Source organism: Hordeum vulgare, chromosome 7H, assembly GCF_904849725.1.
Source record: "Hordeum vulgare subsp. vulgare chromosome 7H, MorexV3_pseudomolecules_assembly, whole genome shotgun sequence".
NCBI classification, from domain to species: domain Eukaryota; kingdom Viridiplantae; phylum Streptophyta; class Magnoliopsida; order Poales; family Poaceae; genus Hordeum; species Hordeum vulgare.
In genome coordinates, this window is record NC_058524.1 from 174,926,538 (window position 1) to 174,941,951 (window position 15,414).

A 15,414-nucleotide genomic window follows, 5' to 3' on the forward strand; every position below is an offset into this window, starting at 1 on the left:
AGCTATAATCTGCCAAAAACAACAACTTGGCATTTTCTACACCCTACAACAACAAGCTACATAATTCTAAAATGCTCAAACAAGACATGAGGCATTAGTGGTCAAGATTCACATCAAGACCCTACTAAATACAACTAGCATGGAAGCATGGATCACTAGGAAAAGAACTCATAAAATGGCATCTCGCACACAGTTTCAGACTAAGTGAAAATAATACTGTTGACAGTGCAGTTTTCAACTAGAAGGCATATTGACATCAGTAAAACAATATGCTACAGGGCACTAAATTGCATGACAATTTACAACATGCTACAGAATCCTAAGCACTACAACTAACTCCATTGCACCAACCCCAAAGGAGTTATAGAGCACTAGCAAATCTCATGACAACAACAAAATATTACAGATCTCAGACTTTGAAATATTTCAGCATCTCCAAATCAGCACTATTTTATAGCATGTTGACAACAAGCAAACAACACCTAAACATGGATTTCTATAGCAACCAAAAATATCAGGGGCTACCTTACATATACAAGAGAATATCTCTAGTTCACAAGTAATTCATATCACGCACGGAATAAATCACAAAAAATAGACAAGAGGGCAGCATGGCAAAATATCATGCACACTAACTTACTCAAAAGACAAAACTAAATGCACAGTTAAATTCTATGGACGTTTCTACCCCGAAAACATATATAATATGTGGGGTTGAAAAATAAAACTAATGCCACACATATATGCGAGAATATGGCCTAAACCCGACATAGCAAACTATCTATGCCACTTACATGAAAATGACAAGATATCTATTACATGGCAAGGGGTTACAAACAACGTGAACATTTTTCCTACTAGGAACAAGCAAATCGGAAGCACACATAAAGTAGCTACAAATATCTAACGTATTAGGACAACACGCAAATCTAGGCAAATGTCAGGTCAAACCACTACAAACATGCATGCAAGTTTTAAAATCTTAATCTACGCGAAATACTACACGAGTGACATATATAACTCGTCGCCAACCGACACACGGATTAAAAGTTATACGCGTTTCAAAATAACAATATTCCAGAAATACTAAATTTGCAAAATCTAAAATAAACTTAATGGGCCTATAGAACATGCGCAAGATAAATAACGTGTTCCTAGGGCGTTGGATAGGTGGGCTCGGGGATTCACCTTGGTGGGCTTCGGCCCGAAGTGAAGAGGAGGCATGCAGGTCGGCTCGGCTCGAATGGGCCAAGGCGAGGGGGAGGCCGGCTCAGCCAGCGGAGGGAGCAAGCTGGCCGGCCCAGGTAAGTGAGGCCCCGCAGCTTCCTGTGCTCGGTCCCGAGCAGGACAAGCAAGCGGCGCGTAGGCCATGGCGGCTTCGGTGAGCAGGATGGAGGAGGCAGGGGCGATGCTGATCCGGGCGGGGGAGCATGGATCTGCCGGACCCGTGGCTGGAGGCGACCGAGGAAGGCCGGCGGCGGAGTAGCTTCGGGAGTTGGCCGGCAAGGCTGCAAGTCCGACGACGCGGTAGCCTGGTGGAGCTCCGGGTGGCTCGGAGGCCAGATTCCGGCGGCAGCTGGAAGGCTCCAGGTTGCGGCGACGGCTCGGTCCGGCGAGGAGGCGCGATGGAGCTCACGCATGGGGCTGATGCTGCCATGGGAGGAGCTCGCGAGCTCTAGCTCCACTTTGGTCGCCGGACATGTCCGGTTGGTGGCGCGGACATGTGTGGTAGGTGGGAAAACTGGGCGAATCTGGGCGATAGATCTGGTCTAAGATTGGATTTAGGGAGGGAGAGAAGGTGGAGCTAGCAGGTGGGGTTTTCTAGGGGGTGGCTGCAAAAATGGCTAGGGGAAACCCTAGTGAAGTGATAGAGGTCTCTCCATGGGGTGGTTATTATGTAAGGTTGGTCTATGGTGGGATGGACCTTGTCCGTTTGATCGCGATCCGATGACCACGAACGGAGGAAGTGGCTAGTTGGCTCTAATGGGCTGTGTAGATGGGCTATGTAGGGATGAGAGGGAAATGGTGCGGCCCGACAACGCGATTTAAAACACCGAAAAACGTCCGATAAATAACCGACAACGGTGCCGCTATGGTCGATCGTTCGGGTATCAAACGGACTCCGATTGCGATGAAATTTGGCAGGCGGCCTACCTATATTAAAATAAGACCGCAAGCCAAGTTTCAACTACATACAAAAATATTTTATACGCACTTATAAAAACAACATTTTAATGATGTCGCGGGCGCGTGCGTGTGTGGTTGGTCTTAGAACGGACAACGACGAAAACGAAGAGAACCGACAACTACTAATGGATGCAAGTTTTGAATACCGGCGGCAACGGAGTGCCGATGCAATGGTGATGATGCAAATGATGCGATGATGAGTGCGACGGACAAATAAGTCACATAAAAAAACGGAATAAAAGAGGAATCTTCTGGAGCGTCGGTCTCGGGCTGTCACAAAGACCCCCTAAGGGCATGGTGTGGTTCTGAGGTACCTTCTGGCCAGGAAGATCGAGACATTTTTGCAGCCGCCACTAAGATCACCAAGGCCAAGTTCTGGGAATCATCCTAGCTGGATGGCATGCGCCCCAAATATATTGCCCCAAAAATCTTCGAGCTATCAAGGAAGAAACTTGTCACTCTTGCTTCGGCCCTTAGGGACGATCATTGGATTCATTTGATTGACATGTGTGCAGGTTTATCACCAACTTACATCCAACAATTTGTTGCGTTATGGTGCAAGCTCTCGAATGTCAATATCCAACCGGGCGTCCCAGACACCATCCTTTGGAAGCTTTCCAATGATGGTTCTTACTCTGCCAAGCGAGCCTACTTGCCACAATTTCCTGGCCTTACCCAATTTAGGATAGTAAAACCAAGCCTAAAGCAAGCTCTCTCAGGCCCTCAATGTTTTCGGCCGTCTGATTTGCGCTAGATTAGTTTCTGGTCGTCAGATCTTCCTCTAAGCTTTTTTTGACGCGATCTGGGCTGGCTGTCCTAATAGGCCGCTGTTCTGGAAACTTTTTTGAAGGCCTGTGGTTAATTGGGCTTCTACGGGCAGCCCATATAGGTTTTAGGACAGTAAAACCGAGCCTAAAGCGAGCTCTCTCAGACCCTCAACGTTTTTGGCCGTCAGATTTGCGCTAGATTAGTTTCTGGTCGTCAGATCTTCCTCTAATTTTTTTTGACGCGATCTGGGCCGGCTGTCCTAATAGACCGCTGTTCTGGAAACTTTTTTGAAGGCATGTGGTTAATTGGGCTTCTACGGGCAGCCCATTTAGGTTGAAAACTATCCAATGCCACGCTTTTTCCCCGTAAGAAAAAACTGTTTGCTCAAAGGATCGGTAGGGTGGGGTCTTTTGATATAGGGATGTCGGCCACGCCGGCGTTTCACGATGAGATCCAGCGTCCGCTGGTCTTCTCGCCAAATCAAGCCGAGGCATGGGAGGTGATCGAGCCGAGGCCTGGGAGGCGATCCGGCGACGCACGACCTTCTCGGTGGATCCATCCGAGGCGCCCCAGGAATCATCCTACGGTATGGAGTTATTGACGGAGGCGGAGGTGGCACCGGCGTTGTGCGCAAGTCATGCACGAGCCAAAGAGACTCTACAAGGTCGGCCCCGCTCTGCCCAACCATCGACCGAGCCTAAAGTGAGCTCTCTCAGGCCCTCAACGTTTTCGACCGTCGGATTTGCGCTAGATTAGTTTCTGGTCGTCAGATCTTCCTCTAAGTTTTTTTTGACGCGATCTGGGTGGCTGTCCTACTAGGCCGCTGTTCTGGAAACTTTTTTGAAGGCCTGTGGTTAATTGGGCTTCTAAGGGCAGCCCATTTAGGTTTTAGGACAGTAAAACCGAGCCTAAAGCGAGCTCTCTCAGGCCCTCAACGTTTTCGGTCGTCGGATTTGCACTAGATTAGTTTCTGGTCGTCACATCTTCCTCTAAGTTTTTTTGACGCGATCTGGGCTGGCTGTCCTAATAGACCGTTGTTCTGGAAACTTTTTTGGAGGCATGTGGTTAATTGGGCTTCTACGGGCAGCCCATTTAGGTTGAAAACTATCCAATGCCACGCTTTTTCTCCGTAAGAAAAAACTGTTTGCTCAAAGGATCGGTAGGGTGGGGTCTTTTGATATAGGGATGTTGGCCACGCCGGCGTTTCACGATGAGATCCAGCGTCCGCTGGTCTTCTCGCCAGATCAAGCCGAGGCATGGGAGGTGATCGAGCCGAGGCCTGGGAGGTGATCCAGCGACGCACGACCTTCTCGGTGGATCCAGCCGAGGCGCCCCAGGAATCATCCTACGGTATGGAGTTATTGACGGAGGCGGAGGTGGCACCGGCGTTGTGCGCAAGTCGTGCACGAGCCAAAGAGACTCTACAAGGTCGGCCCCGCTCTGCCCAACCATCGACCGCACACTTTCCGATCTCCACTCCACGCTCGTCGTGTCCCTACCAATCAGTCACAAAATCACCATGGTGGAGATTTTAGTTTCGCCAATCTCTCAGTCATTTTTCCCTCTCCTTCCCATGTGCATCACCTTTACACCCGATGAGCAGAAATCACCTCTCATTCCCATCCTACGCGCAACCAGTTAGGTCTAGAAGGTAGGAGATATTAGCTTATAGTCTACCTTTGTGGTTATTTGATTAGGAATGAGGTGATCTGATGAGATGATGTTGTTTTTCAAGCATAGGTCTGCAAGGGGGGATACGAGATTATAGCCTGCCTTGGTGTCCACTTTGAGAGAACAATCCTGTTGTTTCCTTCTCAACATATAAATACTTCAACCGGAAATCTCCAAGTCGGCTCTAACAATCAAGTTTATAAGGGAAACCTCTGTTTTCACTGTCATGATTATGTGTATGCTGACCTTTCTGAACAATTCATCCATCTCTTGAGTATGCAGTTGGCTCGTCAGTCTCTGCCTTGTCAGGATTATACACAACTGTAATGAATGCATCAGGTTCAAGCCGTAGAGTTTTTCAACTTCTTGACCGTATTTCCTCGATGAAAAATTCAGGGAATAGATGTCCAAAAAAGTGAGTTTCATTGCCCAACAACTTTCTTGGTTGATCATGCCTATGTTGCATGCTATACCTTTTTTTAGAAAAGGTTGCATGCTATACCTACCTTTTATCATTGTCATTTCCTTCCATTTTACCATGAGTTTCATTGTGTAGCTTTGTTGGTTGATTCTACCTATGTAGTACTGCAGTAACTTTACATTATTTTCCACTTTAGTGAAAATGATGGGGAAGTTGAGTTAGACGATGTCTGGTTTGCATATCCTTCTCGTCCTTCTCATCTGATTCTTAAGGTAAATATACTCTTTCATGCTCATCTCTAGTGCTCTTTCCTATGAATTTGTACTGCGTTTGGATAACTTGGATGAATTACTGAAATACACTTTCAATAAGCATACATGACGGATCTCAATTATATTTTATATCAGTGTCATCAATATTTCAGGGAATCACATTGAAGCTAGCTTCAGGCTCAAAGGTTGCACTTGTTGGGCCAAGTGGTGGTCGAAATGTAAGCTCCTAAGTTTTGGTGTTACACAATATGAATCGTTTCTCACTTGCGACTCCCAATCATAACTTTCAGGTTTCTACATTCTGTTGCAGACTACAATTGCATATTTGATTGAAAGGTTCTATGACCCTTTAAAGGGAAGGATCTTGCTAAATGGAGTTCCTCTGGTAGAACTTTCACATCAACATCTCCATCAAATGGTATTAGTGTCGTCCAACTCTTTTCTATACAATATATTTTAAAACTTTTTCTATAACTGTATCTATGGCTTCAGAATTATTTTTTCCTCCCTCAGATGTTCAATTTTTTTCTGAACCAAATGATTTCAGGTAAGCATTGTTAGCCAGGAGCCTACACTCTTCAACTGCCCCATTGAAGAGAACATTGATTATGGATTGGAGGGCAAAGCGAGCTCCGCCGACGTTGAGAACGCGGTTGTGAGTAACTGAATTTTGGAACTATTCTTAAGCATATCTCTCAGGAGTCAGGACTGCAGGAGCTGAATAACTTGCGGGTGCAGAAAATGGCGAACGCGCATGACTTCATATGCGGCTTCACGGACCAGTACAAGACGATCGTCGGAGAGCGCGGCATCAGGTTATCCGGCGGGCAGAAGCAGTGGGTCGCCGTCGCGAGAGCTCTACTGATGAACCCGTGGGTCCTCCTCCTGGACGAAGCCACCAGTGCCCTTGACACCGAGAGCGAACACCTTGTTCAGGTACCATCGATCTACGCTGCTCCAAAATTTGCTGCGAGGTAAAGGGATCCATAGGGCGCTGCACTCATGTAGCTTCATATTCCTGATGGTGTGTACCATCCCAAATTGCCGCATAATGACATTGAAGCTCACCGGTCTCCATTATATAACTGTTGGAAGTGTTGCACGTACATTACTAATGAATTAGCTATTTGTTGATGGGTTCTTTCATATACCTTATCCTGGTATTTATTTCTTCTCAACTTACAATTTTTTTATCAGTGCACAAAATTCAGGTGTTATAACTTTATGCTTTGCACTTTCTAGCGACCCGATCAGCGCCATGGCAATGGGTGTGTCCCCTACCCTAGCCTTCAACTTGGTGGAAACCGGCATCCACCTATTATTTTCCTGGATTCAAGAACCCTGCCTTCTAACAAAATCAAGAATGATATTCTTTCGGATCAGAATATTTGAATGATATTCTTTTAGATCTGAATATTTCTGAAACAGAATTTTATTTAAGGAGATTTGTTCCAGGTAGAGGAATAGAAGCATTGTTTATCCGAGCTAGTACTGAGGTGTTACGGATTGGAGCACCATATGCAGTTATTGAGCACCATGGCACGCAAAGGTGCTCCGTGCCCCCTACATCTTCAAAAGAATCATGTGATGCAGCATACCAAAATATAACTATTTAGGAGATTGATCCAACAAATAATGACATATGTGCTATGGGTCAACCTCATAAGTGATAAAATGGTTTCAAACTCGCAAATCTGAAACTGTAGGGTTGTATAGTAGGACTTATAGTCTCAGATTATTTATCCTGGTATTTGAATCTTCTCAACTCACTCCAGCTTGTGGCTGTGCCCAGGATGGTGGAAGCTTGTACCAAATCAAGAATGATATTCTTTCGGATCAGAATATTTGAATGATATTCTTTCAGATCTGAATATTTTTGAAACAGAATTTTTATTAGGGAGATTTGTTCCAGGTAGAGGAATAGAAGCATTGTTTCTACGGCCTGGTAGTGAGGTGTTACGGATTGGAGCACCAATTGCAGTTACTGAGCACCATGGCACGCAAAGGTGCTCCGTATGCCCTGCATCTTCAAATTATTCATGTGATGCAGCATACCAAAATGTAACTTTTTAACAGATTGATCCAACAAATAATGACATATGTGCTATGGGTCAACTTCATAAGTGAAAAAATGGTTTCAAACTCGCAAATATGAAACTGTAGGGTTGTATAGTAAGACGTATATTCTCAGATTATTTATCCTGGTATTTAATTCTTCTCAACTCACTCTAGGTTGTGGCTGTGGCCAGGATGGTGGAAGTTCATCAGAACCTTGATGCAAGTGGAACATGATAGATGAGAGAGGTGTCCATCCGCGCTTCCAAGCCTGATTTAAGACAGTACGACAAGACATCCACGTAAACCATTGCTTTCTTTCTTTGTACAGAACAATTGATCATTAAATAAATACTTAATTTTTTTTGTACACAATTGCTAAACACATGAGCATAAAAATATCATTTTCCAATTGATAAACAAATATGTGTTTATGTAATTTAACTTCCATGTTTCATATCTCTTATACTTATGAAAATCCCTATCATTCGACCGAACAAATAGACTGGCGCAACAACGACGCCATCCATGATCTAGTCTAATCTGTAATCTATTGTCTCGAAGGTGTCACGCCCAAGATGCGAGCCTATCCTCAATTTGGCACGAGGGCCTCGTCAGGGATAGAAGCGCATCTCGTCGTGTCGCAAGAATGGATATCGTTACAAGTACATGTACTGAAAAGATGAGATATATAAAGAGTTGGCTTACACTCGCCACGAGCTACATCAGAGTCACATCAGTACATTACATAAACATCAAGAGTAAGAGCAGGGTCCGACTACGGACGAAAACAAACGACAAAAGAAGAACGACGTCCATCCTTGCTATCCCAGGCTGCCGGCCTGGAACCCATCCTAGATCGATGAAGAAGAAGATGAAGAGGCAACTCCAAATGAACAATCAACGCGCTCGCGTCATGTAACCTTTTAACTGTACCTGCAACTAGTGTTGTAGTAATCTGTGAGCCACAGGGGACTCAACAATCTCATTTCCAAAGGTATCAAGACTAGCAAAGCTTAAAGGGTAAGGTATGGGTAAGTGGTGAGGTTGCAGCAGCAGCTAAGCTTATATTTGGTGGCTAACTTACGAGTACCAGGAATAAGAGGGGGAAGATCTACGCATAACGGATGTGAACTACAGATGATCAAATGAATGATCCTGAACACCTACCTACGTCAGGCATAACCCCACCATGTCCTCGATCGGAGAAGGAACTCACGAAATAGACAATCACGGTTACGCACACAGTTGGCATGTTTTAGTTAAGTTAACTTCAAGTTATCTATAACCAGTGTTAAACAAAGCTTCCACGTTGCCACATAACCGCGGGAACGGCTTTCCGAAAGATTTAACCCTGCAGGGGTGCTCCAACTAGTCCATCACAAATTACCACAAGCCGCATAGAAATCCTCAATCACGAAGCTCGCGATCTCGTCGGATTCCCTAATGGAAAACCTCAACTCTGAGATTACCCAAAGCATCACCGGAATCCCGATGCACAAGATATCTCGTCAAAGGTAAAACTAATCCAGCAAGGCCGCCCGACGTGTCGACGATCCCGATAGGAGTCGCGTACCTCGTTCTCAGGACACGACGGATGAGCGATGGTTACCACTCCAAACGCCGAGTTGCCCCGGGTAGCGATAATAAGCTGCTCTGTTTTGGACCAACACTCATGAGGAGCACTGGCCCTGGGGTTGATTAAATTATCCTCGGGGTCTGGAAAGTCCCTATGCAAATTATTAGGTGATTAGGCAAATGTAGTACCAATGTTGGGCCTTGCCAGACCAGCTTTAATCTAAAACGAATTATCAAGGGGGTCCCCATAACGACCCCGATCGTGTTAGGAGCGCTCATTTATCGAACATAACACCGGTAGCCGGTAACTAAAGTGGGCAAAGGTGGAACAAAACACCAGGCTAGAAAGGGCGAGCCTTCCACCTTTTACCAAGTATATAGGTGCATTAAATTAAATAGCATTTAATATGGTGATATAACAAGGAACCCATGCTTTGCATGGAAGCAACTGCACCTGCAACTAGCAACGCTACCAACAGGGTTAAGCAAGCAGTAACATAGCCAATCAGTGGTTTGCTAGGTTGAACAGGTTGAAGGTTTCATGGCATTGTTGAGAGGCTGACATTTAACAGGTGGCAGGCAACGAGACATAAACGTCAGCATCGAGATAACTAGCACGGCAATGATAGTAATGGTATCTGGGGAAATGATCATCTTGCCTGAGATCCCGCTTGGAAGAAGAATGCCTCCGTGAAGCAGACGAACCAACATAGTCGAACGGGTCCTCACAATCCGACACGCTTGCGGAACTCTATCGAGACGGAGGAAAACCGGAAACACGAATCAACACACGGAATTCACCACACGGTGCAACAACACAAATGATGCATGAGAAGCTGAAAACACGCAAGGCACGGCATGACAATTCACGCAATCAAACACTACACCTTAAGTGAAGTTCAATATGCACGAGTTGCATATTGGCGAAACTCCACGTTAATTATTTAGTTCACTCCCGGTTATCTACACAGCAATATTAATGTTGTCAAACATGCAAGAGGTGAAGCGGAAAGTAAACTACCTATCTAGGCATTTTAAATGAGGTCGGAAATGACATATAGCATCTCCGAGACGACCTCACATGTTAATTTGCAATTCTGTCCAGATCTGAGCTAAAGCATATAATTAGTTGTTAAACAGCAAAACAAATAGGTTCACATGATTCTACGCGTCAAGGCAAGCAACCTACACGTAAAGAACATCTCCAACGGAGCTACGGATCAAAAGATACAAGCACCGCAAGATATGATGGCATGAATGCAAAATGTGTGCAACGGCGGCTACGAGCACTTCAAAACATACGAACAGCAAGATAAAATGAAACTAAACGAGATTCTAAGCAAGTTTCATGTAGGACACGATCAAATCGGAGCTACGGTTTGAAAACTACGAGCAAAACAAGAAAACACTACAATCTGCTAAAATCAGCCACATAGCAATTTCTACGCCTCACAACTTCGGCTACACAACTCCGATATGCAAAATCAAGGCATGGCACGGAAGAGGGCAAGGAGCACTTCTACAAACATCTAACAACAACTAGCATGGAAGCAAGTAGCACTAGGAAAAGAAGACACAAAATGGCATCCCACACACTATTTCAGACTTAGTGAAAATAACACCTCCTGAAAGTGCAGTTTTCAGCCTGAAGCAATATTGACAGCACAAAACCTATAGCTATAGGACTCCAAATGGCATGAAACTTAACAGCATGCTAGAGAAGCATAAGGGGTACAACTAACTCCATTGGACCAACCCCAAAAGAGCTACGGATCACAAGATGCAAGCAAGACAAGACAGCAACAAAATAATAACAGATTCCAGACTTAGAAATATTTCAGCACGTCTAAAACAGCACTATTTCTAGCAACTTGAGAGCAAGCAAAAAACACCTAAACATGCATTTCTATTGCAACCAAAAATACCAGGAGCTAGACAAAACCTCCAAGCACAACTTCCTAATTGACAACTCCGTCAAACGACGCACGGAATAAATCCTACGAATTAAACAAAAGGGCAACACGGCAAAATATCTCACAAACTAACTTCCTCAAAAGCTAAAACTAATTGCACAGAAAAATCCATGGGATTTTTCTACCCCGGATACACATACAATATGTGGGGTTTGCAACACAAAATAAAGCCACACGTTAATGCGGGAAAAAACCCTAGACACGAAAAATAATCTAGCGGCAAACCCCTACACGCAAAAATACGAGTGACCGCGCTAAAATACATGCAAAGATGATCCCTAAAACACGAGCATTTCTATCATGGCATTCGGACAATTCAAACACGCGTGGAAATAACTATGGGCAACAGACCTATCGGGACAGCACGTAAAACTGGGCATTGGCGCGTTAAACTAGCCCAAACAATTATGCAAGTATAAACGGGTTCTACGCGAAAAGTTACACGAAAAGCATATAAAAATCATCGCGATCCGACACACGGATCAAAAGATACGCGCGTTTAAAATCTAGACTAATATCTGGAATTTATATAATTCCGAAAAAAAATCCCTAAATATCTAAACGGGCCGAACTGGTCGCAAAATAAATAAATAAAAAAGGCACAGGGGGGGGGGAATAGCTCACCCAGGCCACTTGGGCCGGCATGGTGTTGTGGGCTCAGGGGGCGCTGGGCCGAAGGAGGCCTCGGGGCGAGGCAGGCCGAGGGGCGCGCTGGGCCCAGGCGCACTGGCGGTTGGGAGGCCGAACAGGGGGCGCCCTCACTGGTTCGGATCGGCCGGCGCGGAAGGCCGTCCCACGCGGGCGCTGGCGACGTCGTTCTCCTCACGAGCTCCCCACGACAGGAGCTGCTGGCGCGCCGGTTGCAGGAACCCGGGGCGGCGCCGGCGAGGGACTTCCGGCGAGCGGGGCCGTCATGGGAGCACAGGGAAGCGGGGCTGGCCGGCGGGGGGGCCGGATCCGGGGTTGCCGGCCCGGATCTGGCGACAAGAGGCGGCGGCGGAGCTCCGGTTGGGGCGAGGCTCCGGCGCGGCGCTGGGGGCCCGGCGGCGGCGGGAGACGGCCGGGGATGGCGCGGCGAGCCCGACAGGGAAGGCGGTGAGTGACGAGGGCTCCGGCTCGGGGCGGCGCGCGCACGGGGAAGCTAGGGCGGCGCGCAGGGAGGAGCTCGGGGCACTGAGCTCGAACGGGGCGGCGGCGGCTCGGGCCCGGGCGGGCTCCAGATGGGCCTGGGAGGGCCCTGCGCGGGAGGAGAGAGACCAGGTGGTGGCGGCCGGGTTGGATGGCGCGATTTTCGAGGCAGAGGCTAGGGTTAGCCATATTAGGCAGGTTAGGGTGTCTATTTATAGGATGGGGCTAGGTTAGGGGGGTATTTGGGGGATTTTCGACCCTCCGGACACGTTCGCGTGGTCCGATCGGAGAGGCGGGTTAGGGTTAGGTGTGTGGAGTGGCGTTGGCTATGATGAGAGGGAAGTGGTGCGGCGCAACATCGACTTTTAAAACACCGACAGACGTCCGACGACTAACCGAAGACGGTGCCGCTACGGTCGACCGTTCGGGTACGAGGCGGTCTCCGATCGCGACGAAATTTGACAGGCGACCTAGCTAAAACTAATCGCGACCGCGTGCCAAGTTTCACCTCGATCAGAGAGAGTTTAAAACGCACATTAAAAACAGGGTTTCGACGGTGCCGCGGGCGCGTGCGTATGCGGTCGGACTTAGAACGAACAACGACGAACGCAAAGAGAAGCGGCAACTAATAACGGATGCAAGTTTTGAAAACTGGCGGCAACGGAGATGCCAATGCAATGCAGATGATGCGCATGATGCGATGATGATGCGACAAATAAAAATAGACACACGACGAAAACGGAAAGAGAGGGGAATCTTCTGGAACGTCAGCATCGGGCTGTCACAACTCTCCTACACTACAAGAGGATCTCGCCCCGAGATCCAAGAATGAAAGGGGGAGAGGATGCGAAAGCAAGAGGTAAAAATTTAGTCGCTTCTTTGACAAACGAGTGAAACCAACGATCCTTGAAGGTTGCAAAGAGATGAGGACTGATATGAGAGACGAGCAAGAATTCACGGAAAATTTCGGCAGCACTTCGGTAGAAAAAATGGGACAAAAAATTCGATAAGAAGAGAGAATTAGACAACATTCACAACAAACATGTAAATAGAGCAAGGGAAGACCATGATCTTGATAGAACAAGATGAAAGACCCAAAAGAGCAACATCACAAAGCCTCCGGAACAATAGAATAGGAACTAACTCAAGCGGAAGAAGAGAATGAAGAAACAAATGACACTATCATCACAATAGAATTGAAGAGCCTCCGGTCATAGAATTGACGTAGTGGTTAGAAAACCAACAACGAAAAGAATAAGATAGTAGTGGGCTTATGAAAATCATCTCAACAAATATGAGGTGACAAACAACCACTAAAAGAAACAAGGATAGATTGGGAGAAACAAGATATGAACAATCTTACACCAAGAGGAAACATCGAGAACTTGGATTAATGACAAGCACCATGATAGCAACAATCCATAGGAAAGGCTTTAGGTGAAATCCAAACCAAGGTAGCTCGATGAAGAAATCATGGGTTGAAATATCTCATGATCATAGAATTGGTGGGTTTAATTATCTCATTCTTGAGAGGAAAACTCTTCGAGGCTCCTACACTAACAAGAAGGCTATAATACCACCTCAAAGGATAAAGGAAGAACAATTACACTTGGAAAAGCAAGAGAAAGGATACTTGAGGTTCTCCAACAAGAATCTTGAAGAACACTTGAGAAAGAATCACATCCTTGATGAACCACCAAGAAGGACCTCCATATACAAATGAAAGAAGCAACGATATGAAGGTAGAAAAGAATAAGGTTATGACCTTGCCAAGATTTAGATGAAGCTTCACAAAAAGATACTTGATAGAACTTGGAACTTCGGAAAAGAAATATAAGCACCCGAGGAAGGAATTGAAACCATGAGCCACTCCGGCAGAAGAATTGAAATCTCTTGGAAGAAGGAAGAACAAGAATAAGAATTATGTTAATCTCATCCTTCATCAAGTTTAATTGATGACAAGCAACGGATTTAGCATACAACTTATTCCTCTTGAAAATATTAAAGAGAGATAGATAAAGCACAAACTAGAAGAAATGTTGCAAGAAACATCGGTAAGAATTGAAATGAATGAGGCAACCATGAATGACTGGAGATACATGAGAATGAAAAGATCTTGCCAGCTGAGAGAAAACTAGAACAAGGCACCGGATAATCGAGAGACGAATGAAGAGACAACAACGGAGAAGAATTGAGGATGAAAGCTGAAAGCTGAGAACGAAGAATCTTCTAAAATGATGGCCTTCGGAGGAACGAGAAATAAAAACAACTCAGAAATGCACCGGATAGCACGAAAGGAATTACTCATTATTGGAAATAATGAGAGGGTAACACAAAGCTGAGTTGACAATCTTCACAAGAACGGGGCAAGATTTACGAGGAACACTCCTTCGAATAGCAAACTGAGGATGATCGAGAACAACACCAAGAATTACTGAGACCTTCGGAATAATGAAGAATGCAAGGTTGAGCCAAATATGAGAATTAACTCCAATTGATCTTGAAGAATGGATATGACTGATGAAATCATACATACGTCATAGTTGAAAAGAATTAAAGACCTCCGGAAAAGATTAAGGAGCCAGGTAAGGTCCTGGGAAAGAACCTGTTGGTTATGGGCCCACTCAAAGAAATCACCGTTGAAAGATTATTAGAAAGATTGATATTGCACCGGTATGAAGAGAACTAGATGAGGTTGAGCACCTCGAAATAATTAAAGAATTGGGAACAAGAATTCTGAGATAACTTCAACGCTCCGGATAGAATAGAGAGAAACGACAACAAGAAGATAGACTAATAAATATTCCCAACCTAGGAAAGAATTACAAGGATGAAAAGGATATGATGAACACGGACAACTGAATCAAATTCCCCGGAAAAGATGACAAGATTGAACAAATATGACACGAAGCTCCTGAGAATCTTCACGATGAATCACCGGTTACGAAAGAAAGAAGAGATAGCGGAAGCATCACTGAAATGAAATGCAGTTGGATGAAATCCAATCACTGAAGAAAAGGGCGGGAGGGCGGGGAAAAAAAAGACAACTTGGGACGGATGAGATGAACTCCGGAATAAGATGAGAGAATGATCTGCAAAAATTGGAGAGGATAGAATTCACTAGAGAATAACACCGGTTGGAAAGAATTGATACGATGACTCCGGTTGACAAGAATTGATAAGACAACTGATTGAACAAACGAATTAGCGCTCACATAAAAATATGAGAACACAAATTAGGAAGGATCTGAAAACACCACTTGACATCGAAGCAACTGAATTACCATATCCAACAAAACAAAGGATGAGGCTTATGAAACAAGCCAGAACAAACTCATGAGAAAGATTTCCGTTCGATATT

General features: G+C 45.5%; 1 protein-coding gene across 1 annotated transcript; it reads left to right on the forward strand.

The window, feature by feature from the left end:
- Positions 1–4,211: 4,211 nt before the first annotated feature.
- Positions 4,212–12,028, forward strand: LOC123408572 (ABC transporter B family member 25-like). Its single transcript, XM_045101648.1, has 8 exons — positions 4,212–4,305; positions 4,909–5,041; positions 5,244–5,319; positions 5,472–5,537; positions 5,630–5,737; positions 5,867–5,974; positions 6,058–6,293; positions 11,587–12,028. Exons 1-8 carry the CDS (start codon positions 4,212–4,214, stop codon positions 12,026–12,028), a joined length of 1,263 nt encoding a protein of 420 aa, XP_044957583.1.
- Positions 12,029–15,414: the final 3,386 nt, after the last annotated feature.